Source organism: Eriocheir sinensis, unplaced genomic scaffold, assembly GCF_024679095.1.
Source record: "Eriocheir sinensis breed Jianghai 21 unplaced genomic scaffold, ASM2467909v1 Scaffold100, whole genome shotgun sequence".
NCBI classification, from domain to species: Eukaryota; Metazoa; Arthropoda; class Malacostraca; order Decapoda; family Varunidae; genus Eriocheir; species Eriocheir sinensis.
The window spans coordinates 817020-838728 of record NW_026110297.1 but is presented as its reverse complement, the minus strand read 5'-3'; the positions used below and the strand labels follow the sequence as shown (position 1 = coordinate 838728).

General features: G+C 41.6%; 1 protein-coding gene across 1 annotated transcript; it reads left to right on the top strand.

Annotated features, from left to right (window-relative positions):
* The first annotated feature begins 3480 nt into the window (after positions 1–3480).
* Positions 3481–19652, top strand: LOC126988897 (major prion protein-like). The gene is made up of 5 exons (XM_050847284.1): positions 3481–3603; positions 10019–10135; positions 17067–17269; positions 17911–18371; positions 19648–19652. The coding sequence occupies exons 3-5, from the start codon at positions 17070–17072 to the stop codon at positions 19650–19652; spliced, it is 666 nt and encodes a 221-aa protein (XP_050703241.1). The 5' UTR covers positions 3481–3603; positions 10019–10135; positions 17067–17069.
* Positions 19653–21709: the final 2057 nt, after the last annotated feature.

Here is a 21709-nt window from a genome sequence, read left to right as displayed (position 1 = left end):
AGGAAGTGCAGTATTCTGAGTGTAGGTAGGAACAACCCTCACATAACTATTGCTTAAATGACACTCTCATAAGTAGGTCTGGGTGCGAGAGGATTTAGGGGTCTTAGTGAGCTCAGATCTCCGTCCAAGGGCACAATGCATTCAAGCTAGAAATCGAGCTAATAGGGTGCTGGGATTTATTTCAAGGAGCGTAAGCAACAGAAGCCCCAGTCTTCCTCAAACTATATTTAGCATTAGTTAGACCTCATCTTGACTATGCGGTTCAGTTCTGGTCACCCTACTATAGAATGGATATCAAAATGTTAGAATCGGTGCAGAGGAGGATGACTAAGATGATTCAGGGGTTGAGAAACTTGCCATACGAGGAAAGACTCAAACAGTTAAACTTGCATTCTCTAGAAAGGCGAAGGGTGCGTGGAGACATGATCGAGGTTTATAAATGGATGAAGGGCTTTAATAAGGGAGACATTCATAAGGTTTTGTTGGTAAGAGAACCGGGTAGGACACGAAGTAACGGGTTTAAACTGGATAAATTCAGATTCAACAGGGACATAGGCAAAAATTGGTTTACTAATAGGGTGGTGGATGAGTGGAATAGGCTTAGCAGTCATGTGGTGAGTGCCAATACAATTGTCACATTCAAAAATAGACTAGATAAATTCATGGACAGCGATATTAGGTGGGGTTAGATACACGGGAGCTTAGGGTCAAAGGAGCTGCCTCGTACAGGCCTACCGGCCTCTTGCAGACTCCTGCGTTCTTATGTTCTTATGTTCTTATGTACCTTTAAAGGTAGCGTGCGTGACGCCGATGGTAAGTAGACGTGACACATACGTGTCAAGGCAGCGCGAAACTCTGAGTGATAATGCGTGAAAGTCAGGATGATAAGAATTTAGGACTAACCGCGAAACTCGTGGATCATGAAACTCGGATAGCGCGAAACACGAGATGGTTCTGTTGTCACATCCACCTGAACACAACAGTGCTTTAAGATAGGCAGAGCTGGGCGCGTTACTGGATATCGGGTAGTCCGGTACCGCTCCTCCGCACCTCGAAACACATATAGTCCGTACCTGTACTTCCGCGCCTAAAAAATTTTCACTCGTTCCGGTACCGCACCTCCGCACCTCCGGTACCGTACCCAAAACTATTAAAGCGCGCCTGAAAAATCTAGTCCGTACCTTAAAAAAAAGAAATACAAGGCAATACTGCAGCAGCGTTATTATTATCATTATTATTATTATTATTATTACCATTATTTTTGTTATCATTATTGTCATTTTAACGCATAGAATCTCCACCACCTGAAGTAAAGTAACTACTTTTACACTCATCATAATTATCATACCTCAGTACACATGCAACATCGGGCCGTAAATCTGAATGAGTGACGTCACTCAAGTGGCGGGAAAACATGCCCTGCAGCACAGACCGCGTAAACGACCGGAAGTATTACTGCAGAGCGCGGACTGTTTGTCGTTTTCATTTTTTTTATCCTTGAAAACCTCAGGTGCGGAGGTACGGACTTAAAATACTGCCGTTCCGCACCTGTTACTTCCGCACTTTTGAAAAACTTTCCGCACTTCGGACCTCCGCACCTCGTTTAAAGGTCCGCAGGTCCGGAGGAGCGGAGGTGCGGACAGAGGTACGGAAGTGCCCAGCTCTGAAGATAGGCGACCTCAGGACAGAGGTCATCCCCAGCCTGACGACAATTTCACTGTCCCTTTGGCCTATATATACCATAGTATCTTGATGTTTAAATAAAGAGAGAGAGAGAGAGAGAGAGAGAGAGAGAGAGAGAGAGAGAGAGAGAGAGAGAGAGAGAGAGAGAGTAAATTAATGTCCTGTACAATCATGATACAGTAAAAGTCATTAAGTCTGTATTAATATATTTAACGTCTCTGTGGCTCCTTGTACTTCCTAACACTAGGATAGAGGGCCACATTCCTCAACATACCAGTCTCCCATTATAACTATTTCCCAAGGCCACAGAGAACATTACCAAGTTTTCATGGGTGGTCTTCCCATTCAAGATGCAGAAGCCATGTTAAACTATCACCAGGAACACAAAACAGTCCATGAAAAGTCCAGCAATATATATATATATATATATATATATATATATATATATATATATATATATATATATATATATATATATATATATATATATATATATATATATATATATATATATATATATATATATATATATATATATATATATATATATATATATATATTCACTGAATGAAGTGAATATTTATTTTCGATAGAAACCTACCTCTTGTTTGATTTACATTGTTTTTGATTTCCATGACTTCTTCAAGGACAAAATACTCAGGTAAATCGAGTTACCTATATATATATATATATATATATATATATATATATATATATATATATATATATATATATATATATATATATATATATATATATATATATATATATATATATATATATATATATATATATATATATATATATATATATATATTTCCTGCAAATATTTACAAATCACACGCTCAGTGATTGTGTTTTATATATATATATATATATATATATATATATATATATATATATATATATATATATATATATATATATATATATATATATATATATATATATATATATATATATATATATATATATATATATATATTTTTTTTTACATCTCGGTCTGTAGCATAGTGCCGGTAGCTTTCTTCAAGGCCTGGTGGTTGGCCCAAGCCCATCATAGCACAGGCAATTTTTTATGGTGGCGCCAGTTATGCCTGGCTCATGCTGCCCCAGAACTCATTCTTCATTCACTGGACTGACTGATGGGTGGTCTCTGGACAGCATGTGGGTAGTCTTAGGCCACTCGGTGGTGACTGAAAAATCCCAGGTGGTAGCGTGGGGATTCAAACCCACGTTGTCCATGGCACCGTGAATGGCAGGTCCACATGCTAACCACTCAGCCTCCGCCTCCAGGGTTTCCCAAGGCCACAGCAAAGATTAACCAGGTTTTCATGGGTGGTGGTTTTCCCGTTCAGGGTGTAGAGGCCGTGTAAAACTATCACCAGCATCGCAAAACAGTCCATGAAAAGTCCAGCAACTCAAGCAAGGGGTAAACTGAAGCAGTGACACATCTAAAATATGTAAAGAAATTGCCTAAGTCATTATTTTCTACTTCTCAGGAAATCAGAAAAGAACTGTACCATTGTCTCATTTGACTTAAGAATCAGGCAGAAATGAAATGGCCAATTCTAGAACACCCAACCCTGAATGACAAAGGCAACCATACAAAAATGGGCATCACATGTTGAGAAATTGATGTAGACAAAAACCTGGAAATCGCTGAAAAATTACTTTGGCAATTATTTTAAGAGGGTGTCGATATTTAGTAACTCTGCCTTCCTAGCTTTTTCCGTGACTAGCGGCCTTACTGCACCTAATGACTGAGTCCCTGCCTCCTCACACAGGCCGGCATTGCGTCCCACTCATCAACCAAGGCATCAGTGCCTCGGAGCCCCCGGCACCTACATCCCCTGGGACCAAGGCCTGCACCTGGAGGTCTTCATACAGAACCACACCAATCACCCATTCATCAGAAAGGTAGGGAGGTAGCCAGTAGTCACACCCTCTTGCAGACTCCTTGTGTTCTTATGTAGTGTAAGATATAATACACAATGATAGGGTAAAAAAGTTAGGAAGGTCATGTAGGGATGTAGCCAGTAGTCACACCCTCTTGCAGACTCCTTGTGTTCTTATGTAGTTGAAGGTCTTATACGTAATGGTAGATTAAAAAGTCAGGAAAGTCATGTCATGTCTAGAGCTTATAAAACTTCCAGATTTTTTTTTTCTTTTTAACAGTTAAGGAAGCAGCTCAAGGGCAAATGTACGCACACACACACACACACACACACACACACACACACACACACACACACACACACACACACACACACACACACACACACACACACACACACACACACACACACACACACACACATGGCGGACAGACACAGCTGATCTCCAGACGTGCTAGGGTACGGTCGTGCTGTCCCGGAGAAACAAAGGCTGTTGACAGTGTACAACATCGAGAAATGAGCGAGGAGGAGGCGGGGGCGGCGGCCTTGCCGACCCCGCTGGCATTGTGTACACCGCAGGGCGCAGGGGTCAGGACAAGACAGGCAGCAAAAAGGCAAGAGTTTGAGTTTGAGGGCTTCACGGATGACATGGAGAGCCTCAGAGACAGAGCCGGTATGTTGAGGAGGCTCATAGACTTGGAAAAGGAGATGAAGGATATGAGAGATTGAATGGGGACGCTGGAGAGAGAGGTGGACGTTCTGAAGACAGAGAAGGATGTTTGGAAGAATGCGTATAATGACCTGCACAAGCAGGTAACATTGAACGAGAATAGGCAGAAGACGCGGAGGCTAAAGTCAAGGAATTAAAGGAAACGCATAATGTCTGGAAGGAGGAACAAGAAAAGGAGAATGTCAGCTTTAAGAAAATTGTGGAGGAGCAAGTCAAGGCTAAGGATGAAGCTATAACTGAAAAGGTGATCAAGGTGATAAAAGGAAAACCAGAAATAGTGAGGGACTCTGCTGAAAAGAAGAAGTCTGTAGTAGTGGTGGGCATTAATGAAGAGCACATGCCAGTCAGACACACAAGGGAAAAGAAGGAAAGGAAGGCAGTGGAGCAAGGAATTGAAGCAATTCAGGAAGAAGGTCATGAGCTGGTAGGGGAGATCAAAGAAGTATTCAGGCTTGGAAAGTATGAAGAAGGAGCCCAACGACCAGTTAAAATTAGATTTAGGTCTCAAGTGGCTGCAGAAGAAGTGGTGGGAAAGTCATGGAAGTTAGCAAGAACAGAGGCCTACAAAAAAGTCTGGGTAAGAAAGGACAGAAGTGTGGAGGAAAGGAACACGATAAGAGAACTGAAGAATCAAGCCAATGAAAAGAATGAAGCAAGGTCAGAAGAGGAAAAAAGGAAGGTTTTCTGGAGAGTGATGGACATGGACCTAAGGAAGTGGTACAGAAGGGAAGAGGAGACAGCTTGAAGGTGGCATGCACTAATGTGAACGGGTTAACATCGTCAATGTTAGAAATAGGAGATTACCTGAGTAAGGAAAAAACAGATGTTACGGGGATAACGGAAACCAAATTGACTGGTAGTACAGATGCATTTAACTTAGGGGATGGTGTATGGATGAGAAATAGAGAAAATAAACAAGGAGGAGGAGTGATGCTATTGTTGAAGAGAGAATGGACAGTGGAGGGTGTCACCTATGGCGAAGGGGAGGCGGAGGTCTTGAGTGTGGGAACAAGACTGCAAAGGGGAGGAGGCAGAAATATCATAGTGGTGTATGTCCCTCCAAAAAACAATTCATGGACAGAAGAATGGTACAAGAAGAAGCTGGAAGACACATTGGATTGCCTAAGGAGGTTGCTGAAGGAGAAGGATAAGATTTTGATAATGGGGGATTTTGATTGTAAGGAAGTGTCATGGGAAAACTGGTCAACGGAAGGAAGTGAAGCTTCATGGGGGAATGAGGTTTTGGAATTGGTTATAGATAACGTCCTCACATACAGTGGGTGGAGGAAAATACAAGATTCAGAGTAGACGTGCCATCTAGATTGGACTTGATAATCACCAGGCAGCCAGAAACCATAGAGGAGATGAACTATAAGAGCCCTATAGGGAAGAGCGATCATGTACTTATCGAGTACATATTACGAGAAGGAGGTAAAATAATCAGGAATGAGGACTACAAGAAGAATGGTTTAACTTTAATAAGGCAAATTTTGAACAACTTGGGAAACATTTTGATGAAGCACAATGGGATACTCTTTTTGAGGCTGATAATGTTGAGGAAAAATGGGCTATCTTTCTACGGATTTACAACGAAGGAGTGGAAAAGTGTGTACCAAGGATGAAAGAAGGCCAGACATCAAGAGAAGAGTGGTACAATAGAAAGTGTGTAGACGCCAAGCAGGAAAAGGAGAAGGCATGGAACAAATGGAGAAAAAATAGGAGGATGGATCTATGGAATGAGTACAAGAGGAAGAGGAATGCTTATGTCAAAGTAAGAAGAGAAGAAAAAAGGAATTTTGAGAAAAATATTGTAGATAAGTGCAAAGACCAGCCAAAACTGTTTTATAAGTTCATAAATGGAAAGTTGAAAAATAGAGATGAGATTCAGAAAGTTAAAGTTAATGGTGAAACTTTTGATAGTATAAGTGAAATAGTAGAAGTGATGAATAACTGTTTCCAAACAGTGTTCACAAGGGAGAGTGAGTTTGAAGGTGTAGATGCAGTGCCGGGGAATAGAGTGCATGGGTCTGGAGAGAATACAAACATCAGCAGATGAAGTTAGAAAATTATTGAAAGAATTGGATGCGAGGAAATCAGCAGGACCGGATGGTATATCAAATTGGGTGCTAAAAGAGTGTAACCAGCAAATAGCTGAAAAGTTGAGCAACTTGATTAATGTCTCACTAGCACAAGGGAAGGTACCGAGAGACTGGAAGAGGGCTAACATCGTCCCAATACATAAAGGAGGAAGTAAGGAAGACCCGTTGAACTATAGGCCAGTGTCATTAACAAGTGTAGTAGCAAAGATGTGTGAGAAAATTATAAAAAAAACAGATGGGTGGAGTATTTAGAAGAAAACAGTATATTAACAAATAGCCAATTCGGATTCAGAGGAGGACGGTCTTGTGTAACTAATCTGATCAGCTTCTATTCAAGAGTAATTGATATAATACAGGAAAGAGACGGTTGGGCAGATTGTGTGTATCTGGACTTAAAGAAGGCGTTTGATAAAGTACCACACAAGCGATTAATATGGAAACTTAATCATGTTGGAGGTCTGGGTGGTTCAATATTGGATTGGATTATGGACTTTTTGACGAAGAGAGAAATGAGAACAGTAATCAGGAATAATAAATCAAGCTGGATGGAAGTGACTAGTGGAGTCCCCCAAGGATCGGTGCTGGCTCCGATTATGTTTGTAATTTATATAAATGACACGACAGAAGGGGTGACAAGCTATATGAATATGTTTGCTGATGATGCTAAAATAATGAGGAGGGTGGCTAATGAGGAAGACTGTGTAGCCCTGAGCCAGGATCTCGACAGAATAAGCGAATGGTCACGAAAATGGGAAATGACATTCAATACAGAGAAGTGTAGCGTAATGGAGTTTGGTAAGAGCAGCAGACGGATATCGGGGAACTACTCTCTGAGTAATGAAAGAATCATGAAAAAAACAGAGGAAAAAGATCTGGGAGTGATCATAACAGACAAGTTATCCTTTGGAAAACATATAGACCAGATAACTGGGGAAACATATAATCTTCTTAGAAACATAAAAGCAGCATTTCCATGTTTAGATGAAGAAATGGTGAAGAAACTAATAACATCGATGATACGTCCAAGACTGGAATATGCAGCATTAGTGTGGTCACCTAGATTGAAGAAAGAAATTAGAACATTGGAAAGAATACAAAGAGCAGCGATTAAATAACAGGAAACTCTTGAGAGAACATACTTATGAAGAAAGACTGAAGAAATTGGGACTAACAACACTGGAGAGCAGAAGAGTGAGGGGACCTAATAGCATTGTACAGGATACAAGAGGGATTGGAGAAATTAGACAGGGAAGACCTAGTGGTACGTGACAAGTGTGACAAGAGGCAATGGTAAGAAACTGAAGAAGAGCAACTGTAGGAGAGACATCAAGATATACAGTTTTCCATACAGAAGCATAACAACATGGAACGAACTTGACAAGGAGACTGTGTGTGCAAAAACGATTCATGAATTTAAAGCCAAACTGGATAATAAGCGTTAGCCTAGTCCGGCTCTTTTCCTGTATTTCATAACTAGGTAAATACAACTAGGTAAACACACACACACACACACACACACACACACACACACAAAATAGAGTATTGAATGGGAGATGGAATTTAATGTGAAGAAATGTCATGTAATGGAAATGGGAAAGAGTGAAGGGAGACCAAAATGGACATATAAAATGAGAAATGGAGAAATATTAAAGAAAGTTCAAGAAGAGAGAGATCTGGGAGTAACAATGCAAGATAACAAACAGCCAGAGTCACGTTAATTGGATATTCTGTGATACGTATAACATGGTGAGAAATACAGGAAAAGCATTCCACTACCTGGATATGATGAAAAAGTTAATAACCACTATGATCAGACCAAAGTTGGAATATGTGGAGGCAGTGTGGTCTCCCCATAAAAAGAAACACAAATAAACTAGAAAGAATACAAAGGATGGCAACAAAAATGGTTCCAGAGCTGGAGGGATTGACATATGAGGAAAGACTAAAGGAAATGGACCTACCAACACTAGAACAAAGAAGAGAAAGGGAAGACCCAATACAAATTATAAATTATTGAGCAAAATGGAAGAAGTAGATAACAAGGAGTTACTACTTAAAGAAGGAATAAACACCAGGAACACAAGAGGACACACTAAAAAATTGAGGAAAGGAAGATGCTTCAGAGACATAAGGAAATACAGCTTCCTGCAAAGAAATATAGAGCTTTGGAACAGACTAAGTGAGGATGTAGTATTGGTGGAGAGTGTGCAAGGCTTTAAGGAAAGGTTGGACAAATACAGATATGGAGACAGGACCACACGAGCATAAGCCCTGTAAAGCTACAACTAGGTAAATACAACTAGATATATACACACACACACACACACACACACACACACACACACACACACACACACATATATATATATATATATACTATATATATATATATATATATAGAGAGAGAGAGAGAGAGAGAGAGAGAGAGAGAGAGAGAGAGGTAAATAAAATAAAATCAAATAATAAATAAATAAACAATAAAATCAAATAAAGCCTGGCAAGCACTATAAGTACAACAGAACTGAGTGCTCATAAGGGAGGTGCTGGGGCAGCATGGTAGTGATGACGCCACACACCAGGCAGCATGGTAGTGGTGACGCCACACCAGGCAGCATGGTAGTGGTGACGCCACACACCAGGCAGCATGGTAGTGGTGACGCCACACACCAGGCAGCATGGTAGTGGTGATGCCACACCAGGCAGCATGGTCGTGGTGACGCCACACACCAGGCAGCATGGTAGTGGTGACGCCACACACCAGGCAGCATGGTGGTGGTGACACACCAGGCAGAATGGTAGTGGAGACGCCACACACCAGGCAGCATGGTAGTGGTGACGCCACACCAGGCAGCATGGTGGTGGTGACGCCACACCAGGCAGCATGGTAGTGGTGACGCCACACCAGGCAGCATGGTAGTGGTGACGCCACACACCAGGCAGCATGGTAGTGGTGACGCCACACACCAGGCAGCATGGTAGTGGTGACGCCACACCAGGCAGCATGGTAGTGGTGACGCCACACACCAGGCAGCATGGTAGTGGTGACGCCACACACCAGGCAGCATGGTAGTGGTGACGCCACACACCAGGCAGCATGGTAGTGGTGACGCCACACACCAGGCAGCATGGTAGTGGTGACGCCACACCAGGCAGCATGGTAGTGGTGACGCCACACACCAGGCAGCATGGTAGTGGTGACGCCACACACCAGGCAGCATGGTAGTGGTGACGCCACACACCAGGCAGCATGGTAGTGGTGACGCCACACACCAGGCAGCATGGTAGTGGTGACGCCACACACCAGGCAGCTTCACACAAACTCTGCCTCTTTTCTGGCTTCTCATTCTGTTTTCTTGGCTTGGAGCAGCCTCTAGCATTCCTTGATATTCCCTCTTTAGTTTTTTTGACCTTCAGCTGCCTCCCTTGCTGTAAAAAAGGAGAGAGAAAAGAAAAAAATGCATCCCACCTCTTTCCCTATAGGTGTGGCATCCAGTGTGGACAGCCTGGCCAGACTTCCTGCACCCCCTCACCTCTTTCCCTATAGGTGTGGCATCCAGTGTGGACAGCCTGGCCAGACTTCCTGCACCCCCTCACATCTTTCCCTATAGGTGTGGCATCCAGTGTGGACAGCCTGGCCAGACTTCCTGCACCCCTTGGCCACCCACTACTGGGGCCGACAGCTGCTGCGCTTCCACAACACACTGCCCTCTGACGGAGCCTGGACCGTGAGTACCTGCCAGCCATGTGTTGTGTTGGGTAGTTACTTGTAAGGGCTTGGAGAGAAGAAAAGAAAGAGTGAAAAGAGAGAGAGAGAGAGAGAGAGAGAGAAGGGTTAAATCTACTATAGCAACCACCACCATATCTTCAGTCATTTGAAGAACAATGACTTTTTTGTACTTTTAAGGGCCTGGACTGATGGATGAGGGCTGGAACTAATGGGTTAATTCTGTCTCTCTCTCTCTCTCTCTCTCTCTCTCTCTCTCTCGCTCTCTCTACTACTACTACTACTACTACTACTACTACTACTACTACTACTACTACTACTATATTTAAAGTTAGTATCTTGTTGCATTACTATGTCTCCTACAGCTAGTTTATATTAAGCAGCTCTATACCAATAACACTTCTCTAACACTATTATTATAACTCTTCACCATATTAGCTACAACTATAGATACCTCTCCTACTTATACTTCCCCTGCTTTACCTACTTTACTACTACTACTACTACTACTTCTGTTATTAACTACTGCTTCGGAGAATGTCGCGCCCGGTGCGGCTGTCTTCTTTGTACTTTCTTTTTTCCACATTTTTTTGTTTGTATACATATACACTCTCAGAGGTGGGTGCGGTACTGAAAAATCAGTAGTGCGGTTGCGGTAGTGCGGTACTTATTCCGGAGTAGTGCGGTTGCGGTAGTGCCCATTTGTCTTTCCCAGCGCGGTACACGGTGTGTGGTACTGCAGTAGCGTTAGTCACTAGTCAATATAAAAAAGTACTTAAGTGCCTCTCCTGGCTATCCATTGACTAACTAATAACTTGTGAGATACAAAAAAAGAAAAAAGAAAGGAGGACTGGGGGAGGGAGAGAGGGAGGAGGAAAGGGGGGACAGGCCAGGGAGTACAGGACAGGGAGGGGAGGAGGGGGAGGGATGGGAATGCAACTTTCCGAGGGAGGAGTGCAGGGACCGGGAATGGGGAGGAGGAGATCAGCCTCAGTTGTGAGAGGAGGACGGGGGGGGTGGGAAGGAAGGAAGGAAGGGTGGTGCAGCTGCAGGGTTATAGGGGAGTGAAGGGGGAGGGGAGGAATATTCTCCAGCGTTTGAGCGGAAACGAAAGATTACTAATATAGGAAAGTCATGGCAGGGAGAGCGAAACATTATTCAAACTGTCCAACATATTAAGACAAAACACATCAACTGCAACTGTTAACAGCGGCTCCCATGGGAAAGCTGTAATCCCTGGCGTCTCAGGCCTCAGCGAAGACACCATGTGGAAATTTCAATGAGAAGATTTATAATAATAATAATAATAATAATAATAATAATAATAATAAATTATTATTATTATTATTATTATTATTATTATTATAATCAAACAATATTGATCTTGGCTACATTGGAGAGAGAGAGAATGATGAAATAGAGAAGTTACAATGAAGTTAAAAAACAGATATAATATGTACTATGGTCTATGTCAATGTTATGCATCAAAGAAAAAATTGTACGGGACATGAGATTGAGCGTCGATCATGTTCGTGCTTGCTTGTACTGTTGTACACTGCCATGTACAGTCATCGTCAGAGGCAGTCAAGGCCTTGGGTTGAGTGACGAACAGATTTACTCTGAGTTATTCATTTAGTATTTAATTTTGAACAATAACTGAGAAGTCAGAATGATTGAATCACTGATTCTGAAGACTGATACCGATTGACTGATTGAGTCCGATTCACTATAAAAAAAAAGATATTTCTGTGAGCATGCCATGCTGCAAATGTCTTCAATGGTTTTCTAAGTACTGCAGGATTTTTTAGTGCAGTATTTTCAGAAAGTCTGCGGTAGTGCGGTACTTTTTTGTGATGCAGTACTACCGCACTAAGTACCGCACTTGCCCACCTCTGTATATTCTTTCATCCCTCATCATTTATTAATTCTTTCACCACCAAGTCCAGTCTTTGCCATGCTCTCTTTGATGAACATGAACCTGCAAACAACGATAACAATACAGACGAATCATTATGGAAATCATCAACCAGCTGTACGGACACATGAATTTTGACGCTTCATCACAATATTATGACATTCCCAATTATAACAAATTAGTTTCATCCCAAGACATTGCCATACTAAATATAATGCACATGAACTCCAGATCCTTACCCAAGAACTCTGACCACATACAGGCCTTCCTCAAATCCCTTAACAAACACCCTGATATCTTGGCCATTACTGAAACCTGGCTTACAGCTACTTACAAACACCTGTATGAAATTCCAGGATACCATTCACACCACCTGTGAAGACACACGCGAGCACAGGGAGGAGTCTCAGTCTTTGTTTCTGACATAATTCAATCGATAGAAATCCATGACATGACAACAGTACTAACCAAAAATATTCAAATTAACACTGTTAAAATATTCACTAAAACATTTTGCTTTCTAATATGGGCAATCTATCGACCTAATAGTAAACATATTGCAGTCGAGGAATTTACTCACATTAAATGCAATCTTACAAAAAACAACACAAATCACAACAAAATAGTACTGATTGGGGACTTCAATATAAATTTGTTAGAACATAACACACACGCCGACAAACAATTTTCTTGCCAACATGCAAACTATCAACCTCGCTCCTCACATAGCCAGGCCTACAAGGTTTCCAGACAGTATTGACCTAGGGGAACCATCGCTTCTTGACCATATTTACACAGACTTTATTAACCATGTTAGCACAGGTATTTTACGTTACCCAATCTCAGATCACCTCCCAATCTTTTTGAACATATCTATTCCTACAATAAATCATAAGCTCCATAAAATTGAATTCCATTACATAACTCAGGAAAGTAAAGTAGATTTTACATATAAAATGAGCAATATAAACTGGAATGAACTTTTTCCTTCTCAAGATGTTAATATAAACTGTAGTATTTTATCAAGAGATCACAAGAAATCTACGATGCATGTTTCCCATTAAAAACAAAGTATGTATCTGAAAAAAGACATCATAATCCTTGGATTTCTCAAGCTGTAGTTAACTCCATCAGACATAAATAACTTATATACAGACTTTAAAATTGGAGCTGTTACGGAAACTTACTACAAAGAATATCACAATATTTTAAATAGAGTAATAAAAAAAGCTGAACAATCATATTATATGAATATTTTCACACACTTTAAAAGCAACACAAGAATAATATGGAATGCTTTAAACAAACTTAAAAACATCTATAAGAACACCTTCCAAAATCCAATTAACTACAAAAACAAATTGTTATCAAATCCACTAGATATTTCAGAAGCATTTAATGAATATTATACAAACATTGCTCCCAGACCCACCCTACAGGAACTTAACGACTCAAGGCTGGAGGCTGCAGAACGCCTAGCCTCAGACCGTACTATTATTTTCGACCGATTGGGGCAAGAAGAACCTTGTGTCCTTCAACGCCTCAAAAACACAGTTTCTCCACCTATCCACTCGACACAATCTTCCAAACAACTATCCCCTATTCTTTGACAACACCCAGCTATCACCTTCCTCAACACTAAACATCCTCGGTCTATCCTTAACTCAAAACCTCAACTGGAAACTTCATATCTCATCTCTTACTAAATCAGCTTCCTCGAGGCTGGGCGTTCTGTACCGTCTCCGCCAGTTCTTCTCCCCTGCACAGTTGCTGTCCATATACAGGGGCCTTGTCCACCCTCGTATGGAGTATGCATCTCGTGTGGGGGGGCTCCACTCACACAGCTCTTCTGGACAGAGTGGAAGCTAAGGCTCTTCGTCTCATCAACTCTCCTCCTCATACTGATAGTCTTCTACCTCTTAAATTCTGCCGCAATGTTGCCTCTCTTTCTATCTTCTATCGATATTTCCACGCTGACTGCTCTTCTGAACTTGCTAACTGCATGCCGGCCCCCCCCGCTGCACTCGACTTTCTACTCATGCTCATCCCTATACTGTCCAAACCCCTGATGCAAGAGTTAACCAGCATCTTCACTCTTTCATCCCTCACGCTGGTAAACTCTGGAACAATCTTCCTTCATCTGTATTTCCTCCTGCCTACGACTTGAACTCTTTCAAGAGGAGGGTATCAGGACACCTCTCCTCCTGTATTTGATCTTGCTTTCGGCCACCTCTTTTTTTTTTTTTTAGGAGTAGCGAGTAGCGGGCTTTTTTTTTTATTGTTTTCTTTTTTTGTGTGCCCTTGAGCTGCCTCCTTTTTTTTAAAAAAAAAAAAAAAAAAAAAAAAGCTAGACCTTAAGATACCTCCATCCACTACTGACCCCTTAAATTATTTACAAGGCAACTATCCATCACCTGTGATGGCTCCCACTGTATACCCACAAGATGCCATTAATGTCATAAACTCTTTGAAAGACAAAAAATGCAACTTGTTTGAAATTCCTGTATCACTCATTAAATCCAACAAAGAGCAAATGGCAATTCCAATATCAATTCTTTTTAACCAGTCTATTGCCACTGGTAAATTCCCACAATGTTGTAAACGCTATTATTATACCCATATACAAAAAAAGGCTCTAAATTTGATATTGGTAATTACAGACCAATTTCATTGCTAAATATATTTTCAAAAAATTTTGAAAAATTAATGAAAAAGTACTTAACAAATTTTCTTGAAGCTAAATCTATCCTTAAGGTGAACAATTCGGTTTCCATCTAGGCTTAAGGACCTTTGATGCCTTGAACACTTTTACTGAGAAAATTTACTATAGTTTGGATTCACATTACTCTCTGTTAAGCATTTACGTTGATTTTTCGCAGGCCTTTGATACCGTCAGACATGATATCGTTACTAAAATTAAATCATTATGGGATACGTGGTATTATACTTCACTGGTTCAAAGATTACCTAACCAATAGAACCCAATCTACTAAATTTATTCATCAAAGCTCAGAACCTTTAACTGTCAACTATGGGGTTCCACAAGGCAGTGTGTTAGGTCCAATATTATTCCTTCTTTATATAAATGGTCTAACCAACACATTTTCCAATATCAGAACAATTTTATTTGCTGATGACTCCACCTTGTACATCACTGGCTCTGACCCTCCTGATATGATTCACATCATAAACAATGACCTGGATAACTTTGATGAATGGTTCTAAGCAACAGACTGACAGTTAATCTAAGCAAGATATTTTACATGCTCTTTCCCAACAAGACTATAAAAACATTACCACCTTTAATTTATCAAAATAACCTAATTAAAAAAGTCACAACATAAACTTCTAGGTATAAGAGATGAATCACTAACATTTAAATCACATATATCAGAGCTTTGCATCAAAATATCAAGAATAGTATATCTCTTATATCAAATGAAAGATCTTATGCCCAAGCATGTGGCTGAGTGGTAGTGTGCCGGCGTCGCGTTTGGGAGATCCAGGAGGGGCGTCGTTTCGAATCCTGGCTGGTACACAGCTGGGATTTTTCAGTCACCGCCGAGTGGCCTAAGACTACCCACATGCTGCCCTGAAGACCACCTATCAACCCGGACTCTAGATAACCTCTCCAAGGTGAGGCTCTAAGATGAGCTCTAGGGGGCAGTATGAGCCAATGCGAGATGGCGCCACTATAAACACTCACCTGCGCCACAACGGGCTGGGCCGACCATCAGGACCCACCAGTGAGCAAGCCTAACGGTGCAATAGGCTGCAATGTAATAATTTTTTTTTTTAAACTGCTCAAGTCCTTCCTCATCTTTTTTCTGCACCCCAGTCTGGTGTAACACATGCCCCACATACCTTATAACTGCCCTTAATCAGATTACAAAAGATGACCGTAAGAATTTTTACGAACGGGCTTTTTGGATCACACCCAAGGAATTTTTAATTTAAAGAGGAAAGCATATTAAAAATATTTGACATAGATAAGATTCATATTGCAATCTACATGTACAAATTAATTCATAGCGGCAATGTAACCTCTCATCCACAACACAACTATCCCACCCACACACGAGGAAACCTCCGCACACCTCTACATAATCCGTCACTCTTTCAACACTCATTGTGCCACTCTGGACCGACACTTTGGAATTCAGTTCCTGACCACATGAAAACATTACCCACACGAAGCTCATTTAAAAAACAATTAAAAAAGCACATAATAGAACAGTACTGAATACTATATGTACTTATATTTTGTCCTTACTTTTTCCTCCTTTATTCCCTTCTTTTTATTAACCATATATAAATACTCCAGATTATTATTATTATTATTATTATTATTATTATTATTATTATTATTATTATTATTATTATTATTATCTTTAGTAGTAGTAGTAGTATAAATATTATTATTAATATTTTTATTATTAGTATTAGTATTAGTATTATAAAATATTATTATTAATATTTTTATTATTATTATTATTATTATTATTATTATTATTATTATTATTATTATTATTATTATTATTATTATTATTATTATTATTATTATTATTATTATTATTATTATTATTATTATTATTATTATTATTATTATTATTATTATTATTATTATTATTATTATTATCATTGCCATTATTATTATTTTGTCTGGTGAAAATGTTTTATAAAACCTATGTTTTATATATATATATATATATATATATCTATATATATATATATATATATATATATATATATATATATATATATATATATATATATATATATATATATATATATATATATACATGCTTTTCACATGCCTAGGTACTAGGTTGGTTGGGGAGCTGCTGGCTTTCCTTTAGTATTTACTTGTTTTACGTTACCTGCCTTATCTACATATCCTGTTTTGCCCCAAAAGCTTTGCTTCCTATGGGATGCTTATGTAAATAATTAATACAAAACTTTTCAGTGATGTGTTTAGGCATATTAAAGTGTTTCAAGTGTTTCCTCTCTCTCTCAGGACATGAATGAACCCTCAAACCTCTGGTCCAGGAGTCACCACGGCTGTCAGCAGAACAACTTGGAGCATCCGCCCTTCCTGCCGCCAGTGGTCAGAGACTCTCTCTTCTGCCACACGGTCTGCATGTCGGCAAGGCACTACATCGGACTCCACTACAGCCTCCACAACCTCTACGGACTGTCAGAGACGAGTGCCACCAATGCGTAAGTCTATGATGCTCACAGTTTTAGGTGCAGGGAGGGATATGCTGACAGTAGGTTTGTGGTGTGCATTCAGTATGGGCACAGTACATTAGTGATGTGCTTGCAATAAGATTGTGGTGTGCATTTATTATCGTTACAGTGTATTAATGATATACCCAAGTCATAGGCAAGAGGAAATACAGATGAAGGAAGGCTGTTTTTCTTTCAGAGTTTACCAGCCAAAGGGATGAAAGAATGAAGATGCTGGTTGACCCTTGCATAAGGGATTAGGATAGCATAGGGATGAGCCAGAGTTGAAGGTCTTGTACAGATACAGATGAAGGAAGGCAAGGCTGTTTTTTCAGAGTTTACATGCTTTTAAAAGGCATGAAAGAATAAAGATGCTGCCTGGTTGACTCTTGCATAAGGGATAAGGATGAGCCAAAGTAGAAATTTACCAGCCAGAGGGATGAAAGAATGAAGATGCTGGCTGGCTGACTCTTGCATAAGGGATTAGGGCAGCATAGGGATGAGCCAGTGTATGGACGGTAGGGGTTGAGGCATGCAGCTACCAAGTTCAGGAGTGCCCGCCAGTCCTCTTATTTATAAGATATCAATACTTATTTATTATTACTATCAATATGGCCATTACTTGTTGCCAGAGCCCTGCAGGGTGTGGGAGCCAGGCGGCCGTTCATGACTTCCCACTCGTCCTTCCCCGGCCAGGGCATCGATGGGGGCCACTGGACAGACCACTACGGGGGCCACTGGACAGACCACTACGGGGGCCACTGGACGGACCACTACGGGGGCCACTGGACAGACCACTACGGGGGCCACTGGACGGACCACTACGGGGGCCACTGGACGGACCACTACGGGGGCCACTGGACGGACCACTCCGGGGGCCACTGGACGGACCACTACGGGGGCCACTGGACGGCCCACTACGGGGGCCACTGGACGGACCACTACGGGGGCCACTGGACGGACCACTACGGGGGCCACTGGACGGACCACTACGGGGGCCACTGGACGGACCACTACAGGGGCCACTGGACGGACCACTACGGGGGCCACTGGACGGACCACTACATGGGCCACTGGAAGGACCACTACGGGGGCCACTGGACGGACCACTACCGGGGCCACTGGACGGACCACTACGGGGTCCACTGGACGGACCACTACAGGGGCCACTGGACGGGCCACTACAGGGGCCACTGGACGGACCACTACGGGGCCACTGGACGGACCACGTGCTCCTCACTGCTTCAACATGTGGCACTCCACCGCAGGTCAGTGCTGCTGGAATTTATATATTAATTTATCAATTTATCTATTTATTTTGTATTATTATTATTATTATTATTATTATTATTATTATTATTATTATTATTATTATTATTATTATTATTATTATTATTATTATTATTATTATTATTATTATTATTATTTTATTTATTTATTTATTTATTTTTCTTTTCTTTTTTACATCCTGGCCCACAGCTGGTAGGCTTTCTTTAGGGGCCTGGTGGTCGGCCCGAGCACGTCATGGCGCAGGGCAGGCGAGTGTTTACAGTGATGCCATCTATTCTGAACGGGCAATGGGCCACATTATTTAGAGATTCCAGCGCCCAAACACACACGTGACGTGACTTTTATAGGAGTTGTGGGCCTTTCCGTGGGTAGTTTTGTGACCCTGGTGGTAGTTTGACAAGGCTTCTGTGCCATGAACTCTAATAACCACTCCTGAGAATGCATTTTACCTCTCTCTTTGCCTTAAGAAATAGCTGGTGTGTGAGGGTCAGTAGTGTGTAAGAATCCCAGGCAAAGCATTCCCTTGTCAAGTTTATTCTTTGGTGACATGCAGCTGTGCCCTCTCCTCTACAGCAAACACCCTTGCTCTGTCCTTATCTCAAGTTGTTACCTGAAAACTTCTCATCCCATCTCTCAAAAACTTAATGTCTTCTTCTGGCACCGTGGCCCAACCTGCCACACGACTATTGTCCACTCAGGAAGGGACGGTCCACCACACAGCCTGAGATCATGAGGACACTGTGAAGAGAACACTTAATATAACACGAGTGCATTGATGTATGGCAGAATTGTTACAATTTTTAAAGGCTGAATTTAGATTAACTTTTACATGGATGATATATTTTTGGAGTTCATATTATCAATTTTTCACCTCCTCTTCCTCCTCCATGTGCATACTGTTTTTCACTCCAGTGTAATTGTGTGTGTGTGTGTGTGTGTGTGTGTGTGAGAGAGAGAGAGAGAGAGAGAGAGAGAGAGATTCTATGTCATCAACACCCAAAATAAGGCGCTGTAAGTCAGCCTATGGTCCTAAGCATATCAGGCTCCCACTGTTACTATTCCCCAAGGCCACAGAGAAGGCTAACCGTGTTTTCCTGGGTGGTGTTTTCCCGTTCAGGGTGCAAAAGCCGTGTGAAACTATCAGCAGCACCACCCTGCATCTCTGTTTGTCTGTATCTCTGTGTCCCTGTCTTCCTAAATGTATCAGGCTCCCACTGCGCCTATTTCCCAAGCCCACAGGGAAGAGTAACTGGGTTGTCTTGGGTGTTTTCTCCTTCAAGGCACAGAAGCCATGCAAAACTACCGCCAGGCTCAGGAAACCGCCCATGGAGACCCCAACAACCTCTGCGAGAGCCTTTTGAAATAGATGGAGCAAGCCTGTGAGGAGTTTGACAATATGGACCTTAACTTCATCGTCTGCCAACTTGACGCAGCCTTTCACGCAACTTTTCCCTATCCTTTACAATACTCAGCTGTTGCACTCTTCCACATGAAGCATTTACAATCTGCCCTAAATCATCTTCCTAAGTCCCTGTCACCACACTCAAATTCTTCCCTTCCTGTGCTGTCTTCTGTGCCCTCATTTCATAGTCACTGCTGTTCAGAACTTGCTAACAGCTGCTTCCTTCCTGCCTTCTGCAGTGCCCAAGGCTTTCTGCTCAAGCTCATTCCTCTGCTATTTAACTTCCTAATGCCTGAGTTAACCAAAATCATCACTTTTTTCCATCCCTTTCCCTGGTAAACTCTGAAATACTTGTCCTTCCTTATTTCTGCATTTTGTCCTGACTGCCATTTGCTTCACTCAGTCCTCTCTAAGTCACTGCCATCACACTCATTCTTCTTTAATTCCTATCTTCTATGCCTTAATTTCATAGTCACTGCTGTTCTGAACTTGCTAATAGCTGCCTCCCTCCAGCCACACACACACACACACACACACACACACACACCACCTTCTTCCTCCTCCCTACCAATTTAACAGAGGCAGGAAATAACATAGAAGCTGCCAATGATTTTTTTTTGTTATTATTAATCAACATCTTTTAGTAAGGAAGAGCTTCACTTTCTCCAGTGCTCCTGTCACCTTTTTCCTCCCCTCAGAACACTTCAGAAATATGTCAGGGGCAAGAAATAGTTAGGAACCTGCCAGCATCAGAAATATGTCAGGGGCAAGAAATAGTTAGGAACCTGCCAGCATCAGAAATATGTCAGGGTCAAGAAATAGTTAGGAACCTGCCAGCATCAGAAATATGTCAGGGTCAAGAAATAGTTAGGAACCTGCCAGCATCAGAAATATGTCAGGGGCAAGAAATAGTTGGGAACCTGCCAGCATCAGAAATATGTCAGGGTCAAGAAATAGTAGGAACCTGCCAGCATCAGAAATATGTCAGGGGCAAGAAATAGTTGGGAACCTGCCAGCATCAGAAATATGTCAGGGTCAAGAAATAGTAGGAACCTGCCAGCATCAGAAATATGTCAGGGGCAAGAAATAGTTAGGAACCTGCCAGCATTTTTTAGTTGGTATAAATGACATCTATTGGTGAGGAAGAGCTGTGATTTTGCCACTCCTTCCCTTCTTTCCTCCTTCTCTCCTGTTCCTTCTTTCCTCCTTTCCCTCTGCCCCTTCTCCCCTCCCTCCTCCCAGACCCTCCAGGAATCATTCAACAAAGGCCAGAAATAGTTAGGAAGCTGGCCGCAGTGTTTTTAGTTGCTGTAAATGACATCTTATGGTGAGGCAGAGCTGTGCCTTTGCTGTTACTCATACTCCTTTTTCCTCCTCTCAGACCCTCCAGGAATTTAATGAAGGCAAAAAATAGCAAAGAGGCTGCCAGTATTTAGTTCATATTAAGTGACATCTTTAGTGAGGAAGAACTTTGATTGATTTCCTTTTCCTCCCTCAGATCCTCCAGTAGGCTGAGAAGAAGCTCCAGAGCCTGGCCCCGGAGATGGAGGGGCAGCAGGCCAGGAAGCCCTCCGGCTCTGAGACGTGTGGCGCCACAACCAACAACTCCGCGTGCAGGGCGGGCTTAGAGAAAGGCTTTACACAGACCCTGGATAATGCTCCTGGTCTTGTTCCTCTTCTTCTTCTTGTTCTTCTTCCTCTTTACCTTAGTCATGCTGCATTATGAATCATGTTAATTA